The 26253-nt window shown below is 44.5% G+C and overlaps 1 protein-coding gene and 1 pseudogene across 1 annotated transcript in view; one reads left to right on the top strand and one right to left on the bottom strand.

Moving 5' to 3' along the window:
- The window catches only part of LOC117080919 (olfactory receptor 9Q1), a 152004-nt gene that overhangs the window by 24195 nt on the left and 101556 nt on the right, over positions 1-26253 (top strand). Inside the window, exon 2 of the mRNA XM_033206366.1 lies at positions 2225-2303. Within this exon, the coding sequence (XP_033062257.1) occupies positions 2225-2303 (79 nt within the window). The remainder of the gene's footprint in view (positions 1-2224; positions 2304-26253) is intronic.
- On the bottom strand, positions 19559-25801 carry LOC117080488 (annotated as a pseudogene).

Here is a 26253-nt window from a genome sequence, read left to right as displayed (position 1 = left end):
AAAAAAAATATATATATATATATATATATAAAATAAAAATATTAAATTCACAGTAAGAAGTAAAAAGAAAGCAGATATAAACTAAGAAGTATCTTTTCAGTGTATTCTAAACTCTTCATGGGTGAGACACTCTTGGATTATGTGACTATCAAAACCCTGTCATCATTCTTTTTGGGAACAGCTTAAATAGCAGAAAAGGGAGTTCGCACCAATATTTCCCCATCTCCTTCATCCTCCATCCCCCATCCCATGGCAACCACCAATTCTGGGGATCTAACATCCACCATAGTGACTGTAGTTAATAATACAGTATTGTTTACTTGAAATTTGATAAATGGTGACTATGGGTGGTGATGGATGTGTTAATTAGTTTGATTTTGGTAACCATTACACAATGTAGATGGCTATCAAATGATCACATTGTGCCCCATGAATACATACAATTTTATCTGTTAATTATACCTGAACAAAGCTGAAAAACAAAGAGTAGAAAAGGGAAGATAGGCAGAGTGCCTTCAGGAATCGCTCTAGTGACTTTAGATCCAGCGGCTTGATCTTTTGACGTCTTTGGAAAAGGTGGGATTGGCTTTGATTTTGTGATTAGGAAAAGAAGTGGTCATCTTTTCCAGAAACCTGGAAAAGGTCTTTAAGAAGACCTTTGAGGTTCTTTATAATAGAGCTCTTACCCACCTTTCCAACCTTTCCTTCTACTGTTCTTTTCCTTTGGCCATCCTATGCTTTGAATTAGCTGGATCACTTTCCCACTCCTGCAAGTGCCATTTTTACCAATACCAATACCAATATTTTTGCTTATTCATTATTCTTTTAACTACAATGTAAACATCTTGAGGCAAGCACACATTTTGTACATTTCTGTATCCCTCATTACTCCAAGTACCTGAAAATACTTGTGTTTAGTATATAAAGTGCATGAAAACACAAGTGCTTAGTAAACACTTGTGACATAAAAATGCATGCGTTGAGGCCAAGTGTGGTGGCTTATGCCTGCAATCCCAGGCTAAGATGGGTAGATCGCTTGAGATCAGAAGTTTGAGACCAGCCTGGCCAACATGGTAAAACCCCGTTTGTACTAAAAATACAAAAATTAGCCAGGCATGGTGGTGCGTGCCTGAAGCCCCAGTTACTTGGGAGGCTGAGGCAGAAGAATCACTTGAACCCAGGAGGTGGAGGTTGCAGTGAGCCAAGATCCACTATTGCACTCCAGCCTGGGCGACAGAGCAAGACTTTGTCTCAAACAACAACAACAAGAACAACAAAATGCAATTACTTTTGCACCAATCAAATATATGTGTGTGTGTGTGTGTGCGTGTGTTGAACTGCACTATGAAAGTTCATAAGAACTAGAGCATGAAGTTTGAGCAAATGACTTGGTTGGGAGCAGAACTGGTTCTAGAGTCCTGAGCCAACATTCCTGGTGACATTCCTCACTCTATCTGAATCAATGATGCGACTTTGTAGATCTTGCTCTACATCTTAATTTTCTCATCTGTAAACAGGAGACCTACGCCATAGGGTTATCTTGAAAATTAAATGCATTAATACATAAAAGCGCTTCGCCTGTTACTCGACTTAAAAAAACACTAAAAAAAGTGTTTAAAAAGGTATTAGCTATTATTTTTCTTACAGCCTTTAAGAACTTATACTACAGAAGCACCAATGAAATTACCTAAAAGCCATCTTAAAGAAGCTGAGCCTAGTTTGAAGATCTTTGCTATGGTTTGGATGTTTGTGTCCCCTCTAAAATTCATGTTGAAACTTAATTATTGTGGTGGTGCTACGAGGTGGGGCATTTCGGAGGTGATTAAGTCACCCTCATGAATGAATTAGTTCTTTGAAAAAAGGGCTGGAGGAGGCTGGATGTGGTGGCTCACATCTGTAATCCCAGCACTTTGGGAGGCTAAGGCAGGAGGATCGCTTGAGACCAGGAGTTTGAGACTAGTCTGGATACCATAGTAAAACCCCATGTTTGCAAAAAATACAAAAAAATTTAGCCAGGCATGGTGGCATATGCCTGTAGTCCCAGCTACTCAGGAGGCTGAGGTAGGAGGATTGATTGCCTGAGCCTGGGAGGTCGAGGCTGCAGTGAGCCACGATCGCACCACTGCACTCCAGCCTGGGCAACAGAGTGAGATTCTACCTCTAAAAAAAAAAAAAAGGCTGGAGGTAACTACTAACTTAGGCCCTTTTGCCCTTCTGTCTTCAGCCATGTGAGGCAGCAAGAAGGCCCTTGCCAGCCACTGCATGCTGGTGCCTTGATCTTGGACTTCTCAGCCTCCTGAACTGTGGGAAATATATTTCTACTATTCATAAGTTACCCAGTCTGTGCTCCTTTGTTATAGCAGCACCAATGGACTAAGACAGCCTTCTTTTAATATTAAAAGGATTTTTGCTCTACTTTGACTTTATTACTAAAACTTTGCATGGCTATTTGCAATGTGTGCTTAATGTTGAACCACTGGCTCTCTTCTGAAGCCAGGATTTTTGGTGTTTGCTGATTTCCCTGGTGTAAATACTCCCACTATGGCCAGGTTGAAGCTACCAGTGGTTTAACAAACGACTTGCACAATTCCTGAAAATGTAACAATTGACCTTCACTGTCAGAGCCAGTTCTCTCTGTTGGACCTAGACCCCTGGTATCTATACTAAGATGTCTTATGAATGCTGTGAAGAGGCAGCTGTCACCATCTCCCTTCCTTCTGCTGGAGATTTTCTAGGCCACAGGTTGGCAAACTACTGTCTGTAGGTCAAAGCTAGTCTGCCACCTATTTTTTGTGTGATGTGTGAATTAATAATGACTTTTACATTTTTAAATAGTTGAAAAAAATTAAAAGAAGAATACTTTATGATATACAGAAGATACATGAAACTCCTATTTCTGTGTTCATAGATAAAGTTTTATTGAACACAATCAGATTGATTTGTTTGTGGATTTTCTATGGCTGCATTTGCACTACAACGGCAGAGTTGAGTAGTTGTGACAGAAGCCGTATGGTTTGAAAATCCTAAAATACTTACTATCTGGCTCTTTACTGAGAAAATTTTGCTGACTGTCTAGTCCATTAGTTGCTACATTTTAAGAAAAATCTTCTTTTCGAAGTAAAATCTTATGCTTCATACTGATATATTAGGCAGAGAATATAGAGCATCTCTGGTTGGTACAGGCAGCTATGGGGTCCAGAGCCCCATCCCCAAGCCTCTCACTGCCTGAAGAATTGTTCCATCAGCTGGGGCACCTAGGTCTCCCTAAAGAACTCTGAGGCTCCAAGGAACACACAGTAAAAATTACTGATCTGCGCTCACCTTCCTAAGGCTTCCAAGGTTATACAATTCAGAGTTTTTTTTTTTTTTTTTTTTTAGATGGAGTCTCACTCTGTCACCCAAGCTGGGGTGCAGTGGTGCCATCTCGGCTCACTGCAACTCTGCCTCCCAGGTTCAAGTGATTCCCATGCCTCAGCCTTCTGAGTAGCTGGGACTATAGACACACACCATTATGCCCGGCTAATTTTTGTATTTTTAGTAGAGACAGAGTTTCTCCATGTCGGCCAGGCTGGTCTTGAACTCCTGACCCAAGGTGATCCACCTGCCTCCCAAAGTGCTGGGATTACAGGTGTGAGCCACCGTGTCCAGTCCAAGGTCTTTTTGATTAAAGTACTTAATGGCCAGAGAGGAAAAGAGACCTCGAACACACAGAAGGCTGATGATTAGGCCAAGCACTCAGGCTCAGCTCTTCCTCTAGCTGAAAACCCAGTGCTCTCCTCTTGGTGGTGTTGGTTGAGCCCTTTGTCCTCTGAACTCTATCTCATCTCTTTGAGCTTGTTCCAGCATTACCTCTCTTACTATGAGGAGAAGGCCGCCTAACCTTCCCTTCCGGTCCTTGTTCCTGAGCAGCCCATGAAGAACGGGTGTCGGTGCTGGATTGCATGCTCTACATTGCAGATTTACCAGTTTTCTAACTTGGTGGTGAACTCTTTCCTACTGTGAATCTCATATGGTCTTTGTTGCATGTTAGCATTGGCATGTAGTGGCTGGATGTCAGGACAATTGCGTTCTCTTCCAGCTCTGCTTCTCTTTTTCTGTGATCTCCCTGCTTCATGTTGGACCAGCAGATTTCTTTTTTTTTTTTTTTTTTTGAGACGAGTCTTGCTCTGCCGCCCAGGCTGGAGTGCAGTGGCCGGGTCTCAGCTCACTGCAAGCTCCGCCTCCTGGGTTTACGCCATTCTCCTGCCTCAGCCTCCCAAGCAGCTGGGACTACAGGCGCCCGCCACGTCGCCCGGCTAGTTTTTTTTGTATTTTTAGTAGAGACGGGGTTTCACCATGTTAGCCAGGATGGTCTCGATCTCCTGACCTCGTGATCCGCCCGTCTCGGCCTCCCAAAGTGCTGGGATTACAGGCTTGAGCCACCGCGCCCGGCCTGGACCAGCAGATTTCTAAGGCCCTTGGCTGTTTGGACGTCATCACCATTATAAGCAGCAGCGTCAAACCACCTGGAGAAAGCTGTAACCCATAATATGCACTAATCACCAGCCAGGGTTTGTATGTATGATCTCTTATTTTCATAACAATCCACAATGTATATATTATTATACTCAGTCTACATAGGAGAGAGCTAAAGCTCAGGAAAGGTGACAAGGCCCCAGAGAAATCCCATATTGAGATTTGAGTCCAAATCACTTCGGTTCTAAATTTGATCTTCCTTTCATTAGGCTACACTGCCTCTCTGCTAGTCTAAGGCTCACAGAAAGCTGGAATGGCCAGGGCCTGGGAAAGGCTTCTTGGCCGCTCACCTGAGAAGGCCTGGCTTCCCATGCATTGGCATACATGTCTCCCAGGAACGGTCCCTCTCTCGGACAGCAGGACGTCAAGTTCTGATAGGCGACCCACAGGGCTTTGGCTGCCAGGTAGGCTTGGTAAATGGCAGTTAGATCCGGAAGTTTGAAGGCAGATAGGTGGGCAGTGGTCATGTTCTCCAGCCCTGTGCGATGCCAAGCCCCTTCTCTGGCACTTTGGATGGAAGCCCCAAATCCAGACCCCCTGCATCCCTGTAGCTCCTCCCACAGCTTCCTCATCAGACTGTTGCCTGGTTACGGGGCTGGGCACAGTGCCAATTGGGAGTCCCTAAAGACAGGTGTTATTCCTAAGTTTATGATCAGGCTCAAGCTGCCGTTCAGCAACTCATGGGCTTTGGGACCCAGCACCGAGGGGTTAAATGCAAAGGAGGTGGAAAAGATTCGTGTCCTTCCAGTCCCTGAAGGGCTCCCACCAGGAGTCTGAAGTGAAAATGGTAGCAGTCATAGATGATGACCATGGCAGCAGGGGTTTGGGTGATGATGTTCACCGTGCTGTTGATGCTGTCATCTACACTGTTGATCTCTGAGAAGCCCACGCAGCCACCGTTGTCCCCGATCTGCTTCTGCAGCTGCTACTCCAGCCACTCCAAGTTGCTGTTGTCAGAACTGACCAGGCCTACCCAGGTCCAGTTAAAGTAACTCAAGAGTTTGGCCAGGACCCAGGGCTGGTGGGTGCTGCTGGGCACTGTGCGGAGGAAGGATGGGAACTGGAAACAGTTGGAGAACTGCGGGCGCTGAGATCCATGGCTGATCTGGGGTAAGGAACAGGGCTGTACATTCCTGGCCTGAACACACTTGCTCAGGATCCACAAATGCTCTCACCAGCCTTGTAATTTGGCCTCATTTTTCCCTCTCTGCCTTTTATTTCTAATTATTATCTCACTGGCCTTTGATATATGCTGTTTCCAGGTCCTTCAAAAGCCTGTGGGCTCAGGCCTAAGAAACCAATTAACGTTTTTAGAAAGGAATGCAGTGGACTAAAGAATGCCAGCATATCTTCCAGTGGGGATGGGAGAAGCAGAGAGGTAAAGATGTGGTAGTGGCTTTGTTTCTCTCTATACATTGTATAATTCTTGGCATTATTTGAAAGATAAAGGTTCAAGTGAATTAAAAACTTGTATAATTGTTAATAGAATAAAAACAAGATACATAAATTCCAAAGCAGCAGAAGGAAAACAATTGGAAAAAAAAGATCCAATTAACAAAAATTCAGGGCCGGGCACAGTGGCTCATGCCTGTAATCCCAGCACTTTGGGAGGCTGAGGCGGGCAGATCAGTTGAAGTCAGGAGTTTGAGACCAGCCTGGCCAGCATAGTGAAACCCTGTCTCTGCTAAAAGTACAAAAATTAGCCAGGTATGGTGGTACATGCCTGTAATTCCAGTTACTTGGAAGGCTGAGGCAGAAGAATTGCTTGACCCTGGGAGACAGAGGTTGCAGTGAGTCAAGATTGCATCACTGTACTCCTGCCTGGGTGACTGAGTGAGACTCTGTCTCAAAAAAAAAAAAAAAAAAAACCAAAACAACAACAACAAAAAAAAAAAAAAAAAAGGAAAAGGAGAAAGCACAAGAACTAGAAAACTAAATAAAAATCTCTATTATTTCTATTATAGAAAGCAATGACCCAGCATAATAAATAGAAATTATATAAGAGGGCAGGATAGCATCAAACCATATCAGCAGCCAGCTTAAATGATAGGTTACATTCCCTTACTGAAGAAGAGTATGCTGTATTCTCTACTTGCCTGTCTCCATGCACTCTCCAGGCTTCTCTGTAATAGCTCGGAGCTCCAGAAGGGTTGATCTTTGTGGATTGTGTCAAAGGCCTGCCCTGCCCTCTGCCTTCTGGTAGGAGGCTTGGTGGGAGACTGGGGGTAGCGGGAAAGTGAGGTTGACGGTGTTCATTTCTCCCTGCTCAGCCTTGGGTGGGCAGTGGCTGCCTTCCTCAGCTCTGCTTCCTCCCCAAAGGATGGAAACAGCTTCGTACTGTGGCTGTCCTTCAGCTGTTTCGCCGTTACCCCTTTCCGCTCCTTTGAAAGCAGCCCCTTCATCCGGGTTTTTCTTTTTCAAAGGTAAAGAAGGGAGAATTGAGTTCTCCTATCACAGGGCACCTGAGTAAAGATTTTGACTGTAATAGGTGGGAAATTTTCCAACTGGATAAAAATCAAGCTGGTTATCTGCTATTTAGAAGAAACACAAGTAAAGCAAAGTCACGAGAAAATCTAATATCAGGGGATGGGTAACATAAAAATCTTAGGTGAGTTCACTTGACGTGGAGGCTCTCCAGCCCTCCTGCCTAAGGAAAGCTGGGAGGCTTTTGGAGCAGAGGGGAAGGGGTTGTCTGTGCAGAGTGTGATTGCTGGTGGGCGGAGCTAGCGGGTGCCCATACGATGTATTAAGTTTTCTTTAACCTGTTTATTAGCAGAAAACTTTTCAGGAGCTATGGTCAGGAGTTCAAGACCAGCCTGGCCAGCATGGCGAAACCCTGTCTCAACTAAAAGTACAAGAAGTAGTGGGGTGTGGTGGCTCATGCCTGTAATTCCAGTTACTTGGAAGGCTCTGCTAATTAAGAGAGTACTTTTTTTTTTTTTTTTTGATAGAGGAGGATAAGAACAAAACACAGTATGCCCCGTTTATTGAGGAGTCCCACGCCTGCTGTATAGCCTTCCCTGATGCCTGCTCCTCAGGCTGAGATCTAGTTCTCAATTCTTCGTTCATGCCAGCCCTGGGATCATCACCTTCATCACGTCATCACTGAACTCTTTCTACTGCAGAGTGTTCGAGTTTATGCCTTTTCCTCTCCAATCAGATTCTAAGCAGGATCCATCCAATTTATCTTAGTTGTGAGTGCATGAGTGAATGGCTGTTCTTTTCTCTTCTCTCCTGCTCATCTTCTTCCTGCTTTCCTTCCCCTACAGGCTCCTCAGGTCTATGCAGGGGCTTGCTGTCAGACTTTTCCCAGCCTACCGTAAGGAAGCTGTCCTACCAGATAATGTGTAGACAAGTTCTTTTACTTCAAAGTTTTTGGCAAGTCTTTGGCCCTATATTGGGCAAAATTACACAGAGGATATGGGAGCCAGCTTTTCTCCAAAGATAACTGCTCCTTCCAGGCTTGCATTGTATCATCATTATCACTAATAGCAATTCCAAGTAACAGTCATTGAGGGTTTGTGAAGTAGCAGGCCCTGGTTATTCCGTTGTTAATATCCACAATGACTCTAAGAGGCAGATACATTATCATTAACCTTTGTTACCTTCGTTTTGTAGAGGAGGAATGTGAAGCTCAGACAGACGACTCAATTTGTCAAGGTCACATAATCAGTAAGTAGCGATCGTTCGTAAGATCCAGGTTTTCTGACTGTCAAGCCAGTGCCCTTCGTCGTTTCTAGCTCTTTGGCTTCCCAGCCCACCTCTGTCCAGTGATCTCTGTTGGTGAGTTGTGTGAAATGAGGTGGGTCCTTTGATTTTTAGGGATTCTGGGGTTTTGGAAAACCAGAGTCGGCAACAGCAAGGGCTATTGCAAAATGCTCAAGAATTTCTTAAGATGTAACACATTTGGAGTTTCCTTGGATATTTAGTAAGTTACAGGTAGCACTTAGCATATGTTAAGCATTGAGCTGCTGGTGGTGGTTACAATCTACTTTGTAGTTTCAGAAATGTCTCAGTTCAAACCCATTCAATGGATGGGTTCTGAAAAACAGCTACATGCCAGTTCATATACTAATATAAGCAAGACCAAGTTGCCAATCTCAAAGATGTCCTGGTGAGTGGTGCATGAGCAACAAGATGATGTCGTAGTTTCAAGAAAGAGGAACTCACCCAGAAATGACTGACACAGATGAGACTGGTGCAGGCTTCCCAAAATCATTGCCAAGACCAGACGCCACTTACTAAGAGTGAGAAATACAACTTTCTATGTGACCAACATTGTGTTGGCTGGTCAGAGTATTCTCTTCCTACAGAAAGCCTCTATCTGAAGTCAAATTATTCTCAGAAGGATTATCCATGAGGCTAGCATTGTGGCACAAAGAAATAACTGGACCATTGTGGCTCTGAAGTCAGACCTGCCTAGACAGAGTTCAGCTCAGCTGAGACATCCTCTCCCTTATAAAGGACAGAAACACCCAGGTAGGCTGAGCCATTTTTTAGTTGATTGGGTTATCATCATCTATCTAGGAGAGAGACTCCCTTAGTTACATTCCAGTCCTAAGGATATGCCTGGCCTACCTCCCACCTCTCCCCAGCATCAAGCCCAAGGGTCCTTTGTGAAGAGGTTAACTTTGGCAATTTAAATTCATTTTCCTAAGGATCAGCCTTGGAGGTCACACACTCCTAGGTCTAGAACCCCTAAAAACTGAACTCACCTAGGATATAGGCATCTTCTCTCTAGCACTGTGGGGAGAATGGTCTTAGGTCTAATACTACCTGCTGTGCTGAATGAGACCTCAAAGCAGCCTGCAGGCATGGGGACTGTATTAATTTCATGCACTTCAACTTTTTTAGTTAAGGCAATCAAGATCGTACACAAGTGACTTATCTTCATGCCTTTGTAAGACTTTTCTTTTCTTTTTTTTTTTTTTGAGATGGAGTCTGGCTCTGTCGCCCAGGCTGGAGTGCAGTGGCTGGATCTCAGCTCACTGCAAGCTCTGCCTTCTGGGTTCACGCCATTCTCCTGCCTCAGCCTCCCAAGTAGCTGGGACTACAGGTGCCTGCCACCACGCCCGGCTAATTTTTTGTATTTTTAGTAGTGATGGGGTTTCACCGTGTTAGCCAGGATGGTCTCGATCTCCTGACCTCGTGATCCGCCTGTCTCGGCCTCCCAAAGTGCTGGGATTACAGGCGTGAGCCACTGCACCCGGCTAGACTTTTCATGTAAACAAAAACTAGAAAAAGCAATCCTGTCAATTAGATGTCTTGAGGGTTGACTTAGAAGACATCATTCGAAGCCACTGTAATCTAACATTCTAATTTAGAGGCTTGAGGCTGCATGGTCCTGCCCTGAGTTCTTCCAAGAGAAGCCTTTTGAGAGCCATGTGGGTACCCTGGAGTTATGGTTATATGAATTCATGCTTGCCTTCTCTTCCAGAGTGTGAACATCCCTGAGGATAGGGCTATGGCCTCACATGTGCCTCATGGTACATGTGACTATAGCACAATTCTGCGCATCACTAGTGGTAATGTGCTCAGTAACATTTGGAAATAGTGACCAGTATAAAAAGAGGGAGCAGTTTTATTTAGGGCAGTTTCCCTCCTCTTTGCTTCTGCACTTTCTTTTCCCCCTGGAATCAAGGTCCCTGGGTTTTAATCTCAAACTACTATTTATTAGCTATGTGACTTTGGACAAGTAACATTTCCTCTCAGCCTCGATGTCATCATCTGCAAAATGGGACTAATTATAGTGTCTATTTCATAGGGTTGTGAAGATTAAATGAGATAATAAAAGAAGATAATATCAATAAGAAATATTGATGTTGCACTTACTATAAGCAAGGCATTTTTCTAAATGTTTTACATGTATTAATTTATTTAATCTTAAGGACTTGAACACATGCAAAGGATCTAAAAATCAACTTTCTACTAATAGTAAATATCCAGTAAGCGATAGATATAGTTATTATTAGTGTCACTCTCAGCCAATATTGTAGAAGAAAAACAGCATGTGACAAACTCATTTCTCCTAGAGAATAAAGTGTTTGCATCTAATTGGATATTTTTAATGGTGGCATTTGAGGCCTCAGTGGAATTTAGAAGGGAAGATATTTAATTTTTTGGGGGAGTGAGTTTTAAAGGTCACAATCAGGCAGTCAGGTACCTTTCAGGCATGTTAGGGGAAATAAATATTCTTCACCTGGGAAATAATTTCATGAACATTGCCTCCCTGCCTAACTGATGTAGCATATACCGAAGATCAAACAGAACTGAAATCGAGGCAAATGTTTCACAGAAACATCAAGAAATCCAGTGGAATGGTTTGTCACTTGTTCAACTTTCCGAATTTCTGGGAAGGCTGCAAAGGAGGAATGAGATGATCCTAGCCTGGGTTATAAATCTTAGATGCTGTCATCAGCCCTCAGATCATGGTCTGTTGGAGAGTGCAGGGCCTCCAGGCATTATCAGTCCCGGGAATTCCAGGCCGTTTAAGACATCCATAGGACAATTACGGGAGTTTAGCCTAAGTTTGCCAAATTTTTATTTTGCCACAAAAAAGTTCGTTGGAAAAATAAAACCACCACCTAAGGAGGGTTGGTGACCTCACACCAACATGTGCATACACTGTGTCATTTCTTTGTCATTCTGTTGCACACAGAGAAAGATCACTGCAAACCAGTGCTAGTCCATGCATGGATCAGCATTCAGAAATGTTCTAGTCTAATACCTCCTGTTTTGTAGAAAGGGGGGAAATCCCAGGCCCAGGGAAGTAACCTTTTCGAGGTCATTACTCTGATCTTTCTACCAGGCTGCACTTTGTCATTGTGTGCCCAGACAGAATATTTAAGTGGTTTTCTCTTCCCAGGCATGTCTCTCACCTGAGGGACCCTCTAGACGGAGAGCAGCTCAGCCAAGGGCTCTGACTCCAGGAAGGTCACCCCTCTAACCACTTCCAGGAAATGTTGCTGGGAGCCACAAGCATAGTTGGTTGCGGATGGAAGCTGGTTGGACAGCAGGGCCAGGGTGCTCCCCAGAGCCTGGATCCCTGAGATGCAGGAGTCATAAATCTGCAGTCCCACGGTGACATTGGGCAGGAAGGCTTGGTTCCCTTCTGCCTCAGCCACAGCAAAGACAGGGGACTCAGGGCATTCAGGAAAAGGAGGGCTTTGAATCTGAGAGAGGGTCAAGGACAGAGGGAGTTAGATTTGGTCAGTAACATTCTAAAGAGCCAGGAAAAACAGCCCCAGGGAGTCCTTCCTTGGGAGGAGCAAAGGAGAGGTGGGACTGAATGTAGATGCATATTTGCTTAAAGAAGCATTGGGGGAGGGGATAATTCTAGAGATTTAGACACACACACACACAAGCAGAAAGACTTAGAGAAAGGCTGCGGCTTCCTAGAGAAGGACAAGGAGACACACAGAGTGACAGGTGGGCAGACAGACACACAAAGATTCACTGTAGTGCAAAGAGGCTGACAGCAATGGAGGCACATCAACAGCATCGGCTCTGCAAACTCAGGCAGACACCTGACAGAGGGGCTATGGAGTGGATGGGACACGTAAACAGGAAGACACATGGACTGGGATAGGAGATTCAGATGCAGAAACAGTCAGATACACACAAAGACAGGCACTCTGATGTAGAAGAGATAGCGACACAGGGGACACAGACACATAGAGAGACTGGTAGTCAGATGGGCACAGGCCTCGGCAGACAGGCAGATACCTGCATAGACAGACAGAAGCAGAGAGCGATGAACAGATGCAAAAGACACACAGCACAATGCCTTTGACAAAAACTCAGGCAGGAAGAAATAAGACAGACCTGGGGCAGGTGACATAGGAGTCTAGCTAAATACTTCCTGAGCATCTTTCTGGAGAGGAACTGCTGCCTCACAGATTGAAGTTTGGTTCAAAACTGGTTTACCTTGGAAACAGTTCAAATATTCGTTAAAGCTGGGTTTGTGGGCTTGTGTTGCTGACAAAGGTAGGCCTGGGGCTACCTTCTCTGTGAATGTGTCCATGAAGATACATTTTGCCTCTCATGGCTTTAAGTTGCCATGATTTTGAAACTATGCCCAGGCAGAAGTTGCTGGGCTTTGCTGTCCAGCAAATTTAAGGAGTGTTAGCATTGTGCAAAGGGGAGCACTGAGACCCAGAGAGAAAAAAGGCCTTGCTTTCAGTTGCTCAGCTGCTCAGAGAGAACGAGGACTAGAACAGACCCTCTAATGCCCAGGTGTGTGTTCCTTCTGCTGGGTCATGGCGCCTGGGACAGTGTCGTGAAGACACACAGCCCAGTGTGGATTCAGTCCCTCACTATGGCTTCCACCAACTTACTCCTCACCAAACCCTGCAAGACTCCGAGGGAACTCACGGAGAGAGATGCTGTGCTGGCCAAGGGTCTCCCTGTCAGGGACCCTGTAGTGGGTATCACAGGTCTGGAGTCCCCAGCTGCCTACAGTGATCGGGAAGGTGGCTCTCTCTCCCTCCCTCCCTCCTTCCTTCTCTCCCTCCCTCCCTCCCTCCTTCTCTCCCTCCCTCCCTCCCTCCCTCCCTCCCTCCTCCTTCTCTCCCTCCCTCCTCCTTCTCTCCCTCCCTCCCTCCCTCCTTCTCTCCCTCTTTCCCTCTCCAGGGATAAAAAGCATGGTCCACCATCGGCACAGTGGCTGCTCTGGAGGCTGCTGGAACTTGACTTCTGTCTGGTCCAGCGCTGTGTGTAAGGGGCCACAGCCCCGATGAACATATCTCCTTGGGTGGAGAAGGTATCTGAGGGTCTGGACATTGGCAGGTAGCTGGGGGTCCAGATAGTGTCCACCATGGACACTGTGAGAGCAAGACCACAAGGATCGCAGGATAGGACACGTGGATTGTCCTTCTCTGTGGGCCTTTGGCTGGGGGGTCCTTTGTTGTCAGAGTGTCTGGGTCTGCTTCGTTTGGGAGGATTTAGGCACACCTGCTGGGGCTTCCATGAGACCCCATAAAGAAGAAAATCGTAGTTGAGCTCTCTGCCTTTGCCCTACATGGTGATATCTTCAGCGTTCTCCAGATCTCCGAGACTTTCTTCTTTCCCTGGACCCCCAGCAGCCCCTATCCTTGCCTCTAGCACCCTGTTAACTACTACTTTTCCTTACTTTCAGGCCAAGGTGACTGGCAGAGACAGCCCCAGGGTATAGGAGTGGGAGGGATGTCCTTCCCATCCACACCTCTGTCCTTCTGATGACCCTGAACCAGGGTCTGTGTTTATGAAGAAGTCAGATTTCCTGCCCCTGGGCCTCCTGGGCCTGCTCACACCCCAGCATCTTCAAAGCCAGAGATAATCTGGTGATGCACAGGAGAGTCCGGAGGTCTCCAGGGAGAGGCTGCAAAACAAGCCAGCAAAGCAGCTTTCCTGAGTCTGTGGCTGAAGGCCCCCTCTCAGTCTCACTGGCACTGGGGAGTGTGTGCTAGCCATGGTGTCCACAGTGGGGCACAGGCTAGGGGAGGGCTGGCTGCAGGGTTCAGCTGCAATTTGTTTTTGGCTTGAATTCTTTTTCTTTTTTTTTTTTTTTTTGAGACAGAGTCTCATTCTGTCACCCAGGCTGGAGTGCGTGGCGCGATCCCGGCTCACTGCAAGCTCCATCTCCTGGGTTCACGCCACTCTCCTGCCTTAGCCTCCCGAGTAGCTGGGACTACAGGCACCCGCCACCATGCCCGGCTAATTTTTTTGTGTATGTTTTTAGTAGAGACGGGGTTTCACCGTGTTAGCCAGGATGATCTCAATCTCCTGACCTCGTGATCTGCCCGCCTCAGCCTCCCAAAGTGCTGGGATCATAGGTGTGAGCCACCGCGCCCGGTCCTGTTTTTGGCTTGAATTCTATTCCCAACTCTGCTGCAAACTCTCTGAGTGATCTTGGGCAAATCACCTCTTTTTGGGCCTCAGTTTCCTCTTCTGTGATGGGAAAATATTGGATTCAACTGTTTGCAAACTCTTATTTCAACAGCAAAACCCTTTCATAACACACTATACAGTGTGGATTGAAATAATGGACTCTGAGACAAAAACAGTCAAGGCTCCAGAAAGGTCCAGGTGAGCACCTGAGGGCAGTAAGAGGAGGGCTGGTGCCAGGGCCTCAGAAGGCCAGTGTCGGGATTGTAACAGTGGTACGGTGCACAAAGCCTCCTCCAACCCGCTTTCCTATGATAGTCCACACACAGCAGGAATGCTCTTTCTCATTTTACAGGTAGGAAATGGAAGTGTGGAGAGGTCAGGTGATTTGCTCCAGGTCACACAGGCAGTAAAGAGGACTCAGGTCTCCCAGATCAGACCTGCACTAAGTTACAAGGTGGCCCCGCAGAAATGGGGAAGGGCATCTTCTGCAAGGGCTGCCTGCTGAGTTGCTGAATGGGACATTGATGCAGCTGGGCTGCCGAGTGTTTTGAAGTATTTCCCTGTGGGGGAGGAAAGGAGGACCATGTACCAGGTCCTTTCTCACCCAAGCTGCCTCACAGAGCAAGAGAGACAACTTGCCATGAGCTCCAATAAAGCCCAGGACACCTGGCCTGGCACAGTGGCTTATGCCTGTAATCCCAGCACTTTGGGAGGCCGAGGTGGGTGGATCACCTGAGGTCAGGAGTTCAAGACCAGCCTGATCAACATGTTAAACCCCGTCTCTACAAAAATACACACACACACAGAAAAATTAGCTGGGCATGATGGCAGGTGCCTATAAATCCAGCTACTTGGGAGACTGAGGCAGGAGAATCACTTGAGCCTGGGAGGCAGAGGTTGCAGTGAGCTGAGGTTGTCATTGCACTCCAGCCTGGGCAACAGAGTGAGACTCCGTTTCAAAAAAAAAAAAAAAAGCCCAGGACACCCAGCGCCATGGTGTCCATGCCGGGTTGCTGGCTGAAGCCTGAAATTATTGTTATACAGCATCCCTCCAACAGCCCGCGGGAATGAGCCCACACCATGCAGGAAGACCCTCTTAGTGTGACAATTCCCAAGTGACACCCAAAATAGTTTCCAGGATTCAAATCCTGACCCAGGGCCAGATATGGAACGTCTGTGGGTCTCGCTTTTATCTCAGGTAAAATGGGAGCGATTGCCTTCCCTGCCCACTTGGCTGTTGTGAAGCTTCAGTGTGATCATTCGGTCATCAAAAGAGCGGCTCCAATTTTCAAGTGCTATGAAAAATAAGAGGTGGTTATTGTAGCATTGGTCATTCAATAACAACAGCATAGCGGTGTAAATAGCGGCTCTCAGGGGCTCTCCAGAGAGCAGTTTGGTGGGAGGCAAGCGGGGAAGATTATGGGCAGGGACTATACACCGGTTGGCCTGAAGTGGGCACCAGGGAGCAGGAAAAGTGCAGCGCTGGAGATCCTCGCGTCCGTGAATATAAATTGTGGAACACATTATTCTGCCCATGACAGTCCCGAGAACATATTCAGGAGCCTCAGAAAGGGAGAGCAAACAGCCCAGGGGAAATTCTGTTTGTTTGTCCAGCCATGTGGGGACTGTCTCCGCCTGTGAGCGACAGTCCGGTGGCTCTAATGGCTGCTTGAAGGTTTCCTGGGGGTGTCCACTCACAGGGACTTGCTTTGTGACTGTTACTCAAGTGAGCCCATGCCTCCCACATGGGAGACTCCATGCCTCACCTGGAGTGAACACCCTGGATTCGTGGGCCCTGCTGTCCTTGCCAGCTTCAGGGCAGACTTGAGGGCCAGTCTCACAGCCTCCTCTAAACTGTCTGGGAGGCCCCAGAGGGTGTTTCATACGTGATGGAACCAGTTCACTGTCCCCTTCCTCTCTGTGACACCTGCGGTGTGCAGACCTCTGGAAGGAGGCACATTCTCTTTCTCAGCTACACTTGGGGAGGCTGGTTCTGCTTGGATTGTGGCTCTCTTGCCCTGAGTACTGGTTCCTGGAGTCACAAGGCTGCCCAAATCCTGAAGATGTGAGAAGGATCTTTTCCTAGTTTCAGTCCTCACTGCATTTGGGCTCTTCTATGTGCCCGGAGGAAAGGGCTATACAAACTTTCTCCTCAGGGCTGGGTGCCATGGTACATACTTATAATCCCAACACTTTGGGATGCTGAAGCAGGTGAATTGCTTGAGCCCAGGAGTTTGAGACCAGCCTTGGCAACATAGTGAGATCTTGTCTCTGTGAAAAAGTAAGAAATTAGGCTGCAGTGGCATATGCCTGTAGTCCTAGCTACTGGGGAAGCTGAAGTGGGAGATCACTTGAGCCCAGGAGGTTGAGGCTGCGGTAAGTCAAGATGGCGCCACTGCATTCCAGCCTGTATGACAGAGTGAGACCCTATCTCCAACAACAAAACAAAACAAAACAAAACAAAACAAAACAAAACAAAACATCTCTCCAAACTCTGGGTCTTGTTTTATTAGCTGGGCTTTGCAGGAGAGCTGTGTGCCCCAGCATCACTCTTTTATTATTATTATTTTTATAATTTTTGAGATGGCATCTTGCTCTGTCACCCAGGCTGGAGTGCAGTGGTGCCATCTTAGCTCACTGCAACCTCCACCTCCCAGGTTCAAGCTGTTCTCCTGCTTCAGCCTCCCGAGTAGCTGGTACTACAGGCGTACGCCACCATGCCTGCATAATTTTTTTTTTTTTTAGTGGCGATGGGTGGGGGGGTTTCACCATGTTGGCCAGGCTGGTCTTGAACTGACTTCAAGCGATCTGCGTACCTTGGCCTCCCCCAGTGCTGGGATTACAGGTGTGAACCACCAGGTCCTGCTCCAGCATCGCTCTTAAAACTCTTGAAAACAATCACTTTAGCTGTACATTATACTTTCTCCCCCACTCTAATAGAAGCTCAAAAGTAGTCGTGGCATGTACACTGTGTCACCCACCACTCCACACACTCCTAGGTGTCTGAGCAAAAATCTCCCCCATCCTACCTTGAGGTCCCGATGCTCATGCATATCAATATTTGCAAATCAGAATTCACAGGTCCCACGTGGTTGGTTTCCCACAGGCTCCTCCAGGACCACCCTACTATTTAACAAAAAAGGCAGCACTGACATTGGAACTTCAGACTTCAGTGACATAAGTTCTGTGGACATGGTGGCTCTTGAATCACTCAACACAGACAGTAGTGCACATGAGTCATCATCTGCCCTGTATGGGCACTGAGCCATGGCCACAGTGTCTTCACTATCAAGCTCTAGCCGTAGGTGTTTGGGCTGTGGGTTGGTTGAGGGGCTAAGAGACAGGATGGGCTACCTCACATTCCATCTGGGTGGACAGTAGGTTACTTTGTTTGTCCTCTGGGCCTCTTGAGAGAAGAATGCTAACCAGTTCCCTCTGTGTCAAAGAACCAGTCCAGCCCATTCCCTTCTGCTACCCACAGAAGACCCTGGTCTCATGAATGATGCTGGCCTAGAGGTCATGGGTTGGTCTTGTCAGGCAGGGATCACAGGGTTTCCTCAGTTCAGCTCCACAAACTTTATGATCCAAACAAGGAGAAGCAAACTTCTTTTATTTCCAGGGGCCTGTTTTACATCCAGTGGCAACTGGGAGAAAAGAAACTCTTCTCTCTCTAAGGTCTGCCCTTGCCTTGCTCCCAAATGGACTGCATATGTATTTCCTAAGACACTTAATTTCTCAAGAAGCCAGACAGGGGTTGGGCATTGTGGCTCATGCCTGTAATCAAAGCACTTTTGGAAGCCAAGGCAGGCAGATCACAGGAGTTTGAGACCAGCCTGGCCAACACGGTAAAACCCTGTCTCTACTAAAAATGCAAAAATTAGCTAGGTGTGGTGGTGCATGCCTGTAGTCTCTGCTACTTGGGAGACTGAGGCAGGAGAATTGCTTGAATCTGGGAGGCAGAGGTTGCAGTGAGCAGAGATGGCACCACTGCACCAGTGCATTCCAGCCTGGAAGACAGAGCAGCATCAAAAAAAAAAAAAAAAAAGAAAGAAAAAAAGAAGGCAACCAAACTTGTCTTTCTCCTATGGGAAAGAGCCTAGTGAAGTAAAGTTTGCATTCCTTTGATTAAATCTACCCTGCAAAGGGCCAATAGCATAAAAGGACTGGGATAAGAAGAGGGCAATGACCAAGGGCTGTGGATGTACCTTGCAGCAACATACTAGGAGAACAAACTTTTCCAGATACGAGTGGTGTTATGGTCTGAATGTTTGCATGGTCTCCAAATTTATTTACTTATTTATTTAGAGATTTTTATTAAGATTCACTAGTGGCAATGTAAGTAAATTACAATCCAAATTAAATTAGATAAATCTATCTAATAAATTCATAACCATTATTACTTGCTTATATCTGGCAGAGATGTTTAGAGAGTCAAGAATATTAATTTTTTGAGGGCGGAGGGTAGGGGGAGGGAGAGAAGCAGAAACGATAACTATTGGGTATTGGGTCTAATTCTTGGGTGATGAAATAATCAGTACAACAATCCCTTATGACATGAGTTTACCTATGTAACAAACCTTCATGTATACCATTGGAACAGAAAACCAAACACCGCATGTTCTCACTCATAGGTGGGAACTGAACAATGAGATCACTTGGACTCGGGAAGGGGAACATCACACACCGGAGCCTATCATGGGGAGGGGGAAGGGGGGAGGGATTGCATTGGGAGTTATACCTGATATAAATGATTAATTGATGGGTGCTGACGAGTTAATGGGTGCAGCACACCAACATGGCACAAGTATACATATGTAACAAACCTGCACGTTATGCACATGTACCCTAGAACTTAAAGTATAATAAAAAAAGAAAAAGTTAAAATTAATTTTCTTGTAGATTAATTGTAAAAATATAACTGTTTTGAGTCAATCTCCATTAACATTTAAAAGTACAAATATATATTAAATGAGGTTCAAAAGACTTATAATACAACAAAAACATCTATAAAACAAAGACAACTTTAAAACAATTGTTCAATTTACTTCGTAGTGTTTATTTTTTTCATATAACATATATTAAAATAGTACTTGTTTTTTGGATCATACGTGAAATTCACATCTAGATGTGTATTCTATTAAATCATTATTCTTTCTTCATTGTCAAATCTTAATTTTCATTTCTGGCTGGATTTTTCTTCTTTAGCAATACTTTTTGTTACCCCTTTAATATATTTCTCATGGAAGAAATTATGACCTTAGTATGTCAGAAAATGATCACTTAAGGCCGGGCACGGTGGCTCAAGCCTGTAATCCCAGCACTTTGGGAGGCTGAGGCGGGCGGATCACGAGGTCAGGAGATTGAGACCACCTGGCTAACACAGTGAAACCCCGTCTCTACTGAAAATACAAAAAATTAGCAGGGCGTGGTGGCGGGTGCCTGTAGTCCCAGCTACTCGGGAGGCTAAGGCAGGAGAATGGCGTGAACCTGGGAGGCGGAGGGTGCAGTGAGCTGAGATTGTGCCACTGCACTCCAGCCTGGGCGACAGAGCGAGACTCTGTCTTAAAAAAAAAAAAAAAAGAAAAAAAAGAAAATGATCACTTAGCATATGTGAATACTGCTCCCGGTTTTCACATTTCTTGACATTTTCCATTGTAATCAAGCACCTTGATGTGTGGTTGAAAAGCTTCTGCTTACAGTTGCTAATGAACTTAAGATAGGAGTGTGGGGGTGTTATCTCTTCAGTGTATTCTGCTGTATATATTGGTAACCAATAGATTAGACTTCCAAATAACATGAGAGTCTCAGCTGCAAAGTTTAGCAGGTCAAAAAACATATTACTCTGATGATAACTCAAGGAATGTGGCTTCCTGGACATTTTTCTATCCCTATTGATATTTCCTTCTGTGAATCTGTTCTTCTTGTAGACTCTTTAATGCCATATGGAGGATCAGTAATTACTGCATTAAAATATGTGCCGTTCTCCAGGAAAGTTTGGATGTATCTGAAACCAGGAAATTTAGTATGGTCAACCATATTTGTTGAAATGTATTAGAGAAAGTATTACCTTCTCTAAACCATACTGACAAAGATTTGCCCTAATGTTTTCATATGGTCCTCTCCATTTCTGGGTTTTCTTACCTGCCTTTCCTGAGCCATAAACTCGGCTATAGTTGATGCCTGTCTCATACACATGTGCATCAAAATGAGCAGATGCTATCAGGAGGCCACCTGTTCCAGCAAATGGATCAAAATCAATATCACTTTCTCTTTTCCATAATTAGTCATGATGAATGACAAACCAGCATCCATGCTTGTATTTCCAATAAAGTGTCTCATTTTGACAGTGTATGACTCAATAAGCTCTCTCTGTCCATCTGTGATTTATCTACTAAAATAAATATTATGTGAATTCATAGGGATGCAGTTTGGGTCCAAACCATAATTCTCCAAAATATAGAATATATGTTGTGGCATCTTTAAATTTGCAGAATTTAAATGGCAGAAATCCAACTGCTTTATTCATTTGACTTTTTCCTCTTATGTCAATGTTTTATTACATGTATGAATCTTTATTTTATACATAGAGTATGAATGTACAAATAGAACTTAGCACACACTGTCCATTTCGTAACATTTCTTGCAATATCTTCACAAAGAATGCTAAGAATCCAAAATAGCGACTTTCTGTAAGTGTCCTGTTTGCTGGTGAACTGACTTCCAAAAAGTGATAGCAAAGGCTTTAATTTTTTTTTTTTTTTAATTATACTTTAAGTTCTGGAATACTTGTGCAGAACATGCAGGTTTGTTACATAGGTGTACAGGGTGGTTTGCTGCACCCGCCAACCTGTCATCTAGATTTTAAGCCCCTCATACATTAGGTATTTCTCCTAATGCTATCTCTCCCCTTGCCCCCCACCCCGCTACATGCCCTGGTGTGTGATGTTCCCCTCCCTGTGTCCATGTGTTCTCATTGTTCATCTCCCACTTATGAGTGAGAACATGTGGTGTTTGGTTTTCTATTCCTGTGTTAGTTTGCTGAGAATGATGGCTTCCAGCTTCACCCATGTCCTTGCAAAAGACATGAACTCATTCTTTTTTATGGCTGCATAGTATTTCATGGTGTATATGTGCCACATTTTCTTTATCCAATCTATCATTGATGGGTATTTGGGTTTACTATTGTAAATAGTGTTGCAATAGTCTTTGCTATTGTAAATAGTGCTGCAATAAACATATGTGTGCATGTGTCTTTAAAGTAGAATGATTTATCCCTTGGGTATATACTCAGTAATGCGATTGTTGGGTCAAATGATATTTCTAGTTCTAGATCCTTGAGGAATCACCACACTGTCCACATCCTCTCCAGCATCTGTTGTTTCCTGACTTTTTAATGATTGCCATTCTAACTGGCGTGAGATGGTATCTCATTGTGGTTTTGATTTGCATTTCTCTAATGACCAGTGATGATGAGCTTGTTTTCGTATGTTTATTGGCCACATAAATGTCTTCTTTTGAGAAGTGTGTGTTCATATCCTTTGCCCACTTTTTGATGGAGTTGTTTGTTTTTTTTCTTGTAAATTTGTTTAAGTTCCTTGTAGATTCTGCATATTAGACCTTTGTTGGATGGATAGATTGCAACAATTTTCTCCCATTCTGTAGGTTGCCTTTTCACTCTAATGATATTTCCTTTGCTGTGCAGAAGCTCTTTAGTTTAATTAGATCCCATTTGTCAATTTTGGCTTTTGTTACCATTGCTTTTGGTGTTTTAGTCATGAAGTCTTTGCCCACGCGTATGTCCTGAATGGTATTGCCTAGGTTTTCTTCTAGGATTTTTATGGTTTTAGGTTTTGCATTGAAGTCTTTAATCCATCTTGAGTTAATTTTTGTATAAGGTATAAGGAAGGGGTCCAGTTTCAGTTTTCTGCATATGGCTAGCCAGTTTTCCCAACACCATTTATTTAATAGGGAATCCTTTCCCCATTTCTTGTTTTTGTCAGGTTTGTAAAAAATCAGATGGTTGTGGATGTGTGGTGTTATTTCTGAGGCCTCTGTTCTGTTCCTTTGGACTATATATCTGTTTTCGTACCAGTACCATGCTGTTTTGGTTACTGTAGACTCATAGCATAGTTTGAAGTCAGGTAGCATGATGCTTCTGGCTTTGTTCTTTTTGCTTAAGATTGTCTTGGCTCTACGGGATCTTTTTTGGTTCCATATGAAATTTAAAGTAGTTTTTCTAATTCTGTGAAGACAGTCAATGGTAGCTTGATGGGAATAGCATTGAATCTATAAATTACCTTGGGCAGTATGGCCATTTTCATGATATTGATTCTTCCTATCCAGGAGCATGGAATGTTTTTCCATTTGTTTGTGTCCTCTGTCATTTCCTTGACCAGTGGTTTGTAGTTCTCCTTGAAGAGGTCCTTGGTGTCCCTTGTAAGTTGTATTCCTAGGTATTTTATTCTCTAGCGAAGACTTTATTAAAGCAGACAAAACTTCAGGAGCTGCCATGAGCAGCAGACACCTGTTTAGGGTGCACGGCAACTGTGTCCCCCAAATCCATACATTGAAACATGATCACCAACGTGATGGTGTTAGGAGGTGGAAATTTTGGGAGGTGCTTAGGTCATGATAGCAGAACCTTGATGAATGGAATTAGTTCCTTTATGAAAGAGGCTCCAGGTAGCTGCTGGTCCCTTTCTGTGACTTGAAGACACAGCAAGAAGGTGCCACCTGTGAACCAGAAAGTGGGCCTTGACCAGACATGGAATCTGCTAGCACCTTGATCTTTGACTTCCTAGACTTCAGAACTATTAGAAGTAAATTTCTGTTGTTTAAAAGCCACCCAGTTAATGGCATTTTGTTACAGCAGCCTGAAGAAGCTAAGACAAGTGATGGCATGGGTTGTAGGTAATTGCATCTGATGATCATGGGCCAGAATCAGTGTGATCCAGTCCCTTCTTTTAATGATGATGATTACTAAAGGAATCATCACTTACTATGTGCCAACCCATGTACCAAGTACTGGATATGCATTAACTCAGGGATCAGCAAGCTATGGCCCATAGTACAAATCTAGCCTGCTGCCTGTTATAAGTCTATTGCAACACAGCCACACTCATTTGTTTATGTGTTGCCCAACGGCTTCTTTCTCACTAGAATGGCAGACTTGAGTACCTGTGAGAAAGACCATTTGGTTTGAAAAGCCTAAAATGTTTACTCTGGCCCTTTATGGAGAAAGCTTATTGGCCTCTGCTTTAAACCTAACTTTTAGTTTACAAGTAATTTTTTGTTGCTGAATAACAAGTTACTACATTTAGCAGCTCAAAGCAACACAAATCTTATAATTTCCATGAGTCAAGAGTCAGCATAGGGGTTGTCTGCTCATGGTCTTTCATGACTGAAATCAAGTTATTGTGTGGGGCTTCAGTCTCATCTGAGGCTCAAGGTCCTCCTCCAAACTCTTTCAGGTTGTTGGTTGAATTCATTTGCCTGCTATTTGCATAGCTGTGGTGCCCATTTCCTGGCCAGCTGTCAGCCAGGGACTGACTTAGAAGCCACCATTAGGTCCTTGCCATATGGCCACATCTCTCACAACAAGGCAGCCTACCCCTTCAAGACAAGCAGGAGAATGTGTCTGCTGCTTCAAATCTCTTTTATGGACTCACTGACTTTTGGCTTATTTTCTAAGGGTGAGATAATGACAGAACTTTGAGATACCCACCCAATATATAACTTAAGAACAGTTTTAAATTATAATTTTTCTTTTTTATAGAGACGAGGTCTCACTTTATTGCCAAGGCTGGTCTCGAACTCTTCGACTCAAGTGATTCTCCTGCCTTGACCTCCCAAAGTGCTGGGGTTGCAGGCATGAGTCACTATGCCTAGCCTAAGAACAGTTTTAAAATCAATGAAACAATAATTTTAGGAAATGTTATAATTTTAACTTACTAAACTGTCTTTTTCATTATACAATAAATAAATATATGTGAACCCCTACAGAACCCAAATCTTGAATTATGCAAATAAAATAATTGAAATCTTCCCCTTTTAACACTTAGTGAAAATTTTCAGGATAAATAGAGTGATGGTTCTGACAAGAGAAGAGATGGGAAGGGAAAAACAATAGTTCTGGAAACATTAGGTAAGTAAGGTTTGGACCTAATGTAATGTTTGTACATGGAGAGGAGTAATGTTTGGACATGGAGAGGAGTGGTGGAGTAGGGTGGACAAGATGACTTTAAAAGGCACTTCCAATGTTGAGATTCTATGATTCTTGGAAAACAGGTTCCAGGAAGGTTCTGAGAGGCTTGGGATAGAGAATAGATGAAAATAGGCAGACATGAATCAGGTGGAGGAGCAGGATGTTCACAAATGGGAAACAACTGATCTTGTAAGTTTGTCAAGCAGCTATTGGGGAAGTCACATCCTGCTCATCCTTCAATAGCTTAAGGACTTTAAGAGGAGATTGGCCAAGAAGAAGTTTCATCTAGAGTTACAGCCTCTCAAAAACCCAGAAGTTACTTATGGCCTTTCTGAAGGCAACTTGTATATCCTTCTTTAGACTTTGGATCAAAAGTTTTTGCATAGGAATAAAAATGGTGCAGGACATGATACCAACTTGTCTTCTTTCAGTGATTTATCTGAGATACTTCACATGTCTGAAGATGAGGATCCCAAAGGAAGGTCATAGCAGTTAGGTGGGAGGCACAAGTGGACGGATAAAACCTTGGCTTTGCCACTTGATGACTTCACCCTCAAAGCCCTGATGTTTAGTAGGCAGGAGATCAGGATGACCCTAGTGCCAGCTGTAATCATAAAAATTGTCAAAGAACACAAGGATTATCTTACTGTTTCCTGAAGTATGTCAGATGAGCTTCAGCAGGGGCAGGATGTGACAGAATTTGATCTAATTGTCATCACAGAAAAAGTGGGCAAATGTGCAGATGGTGTTGAAAGTGGCTCCTGATAGTCCTCAGGTGTAGGTATTCACCACATTCACCATCAAAACCTAGCATGTCAGCCAGGCATGGTGGCTCATGCCTGTAATTCCAGGACTTTAGGAGGCTGAGGTGGGCAGATTATTTGAGGCCAGGAGTTTGAGACCAGCCTGGCCAACATGGCAAAATCTCATCTTTACCGAAAATACAAAAATTAGCTGGGCATGGTGGTACATGCCTGTAATTCCAGCTACTTGGGTGGCTGAGGCACGAGAAACAAGAATCGCTTGAACCCGGGAGGTGGAGGTTGCAGTGAGCTGAGATTGTGCCACTGCACTCCAACCTGGGTGATGGAATGAAACTCTGTCTGAAAAAGAACAACAACAACAACAACAACAACAAGTCCCCACCAAAAAAAACCCCAACATGTCTTGAAGTTCATGGCTGCAGTGTGGGGCCGTGGGCTGCTTTATGGCCATTGCTGTTGGCAGGAAACACTAAGTTCCTACACAAATGAAGAGAAAGGATCTCATTGCTTTTATTAGTGGCCATGGGAAATGGTTGTCTTGCCTCTGGCCAGAATGGCCAGGATCTGAGGCATGATGACTGAGGTATCCCAAAGGGTGACATTTGTTAGGAAGAAGTATATAGGGTGAAGAGATGCACTTGGGTCAGAATGACCCATTCCATATTTCTCAAATAATGGCCAGGAAGCAACTGAGAAACACTAAGAACAAGGGCAATTCCAACTCTGGGTAATCAGTGAAGTTCATAAACCCATTCATAGAGATGAGATTCTTTTCAGTTGTAGGTTCACTATTGCCTGCTTTCTGAGATTGGGAATATAATATTACCTTTATGACTGTAGACAAGGTATTATTCTTCTACAGTAGTTATTGTGAGGATGTCTTAGGCATATCTCAAGGAGAAA

The sequence above is a fragment of the Trachypithecus francoisi genome, unplaced genomic scaffold (genome assembly GCF_009764315.1).
Source record: "Trachypithecus francoisi isolate TF-2019V2 unplaced genomic scaffold, Tfra_2.0 Lachesis_group8, whole genome shotgun sequence".
Taxonomy (NCBI): Eukaryota; Metazoa; Chordata; class Mammalia; order Primates; family Cercopithecidae; genus Trachypithecus; species Trachypithecus francoisi.
The sequence above is the reverse complement of the archived record's forward strand: the minus strand, read 5'-3'. Positions and strand labels throughout refer to the sequence as shown.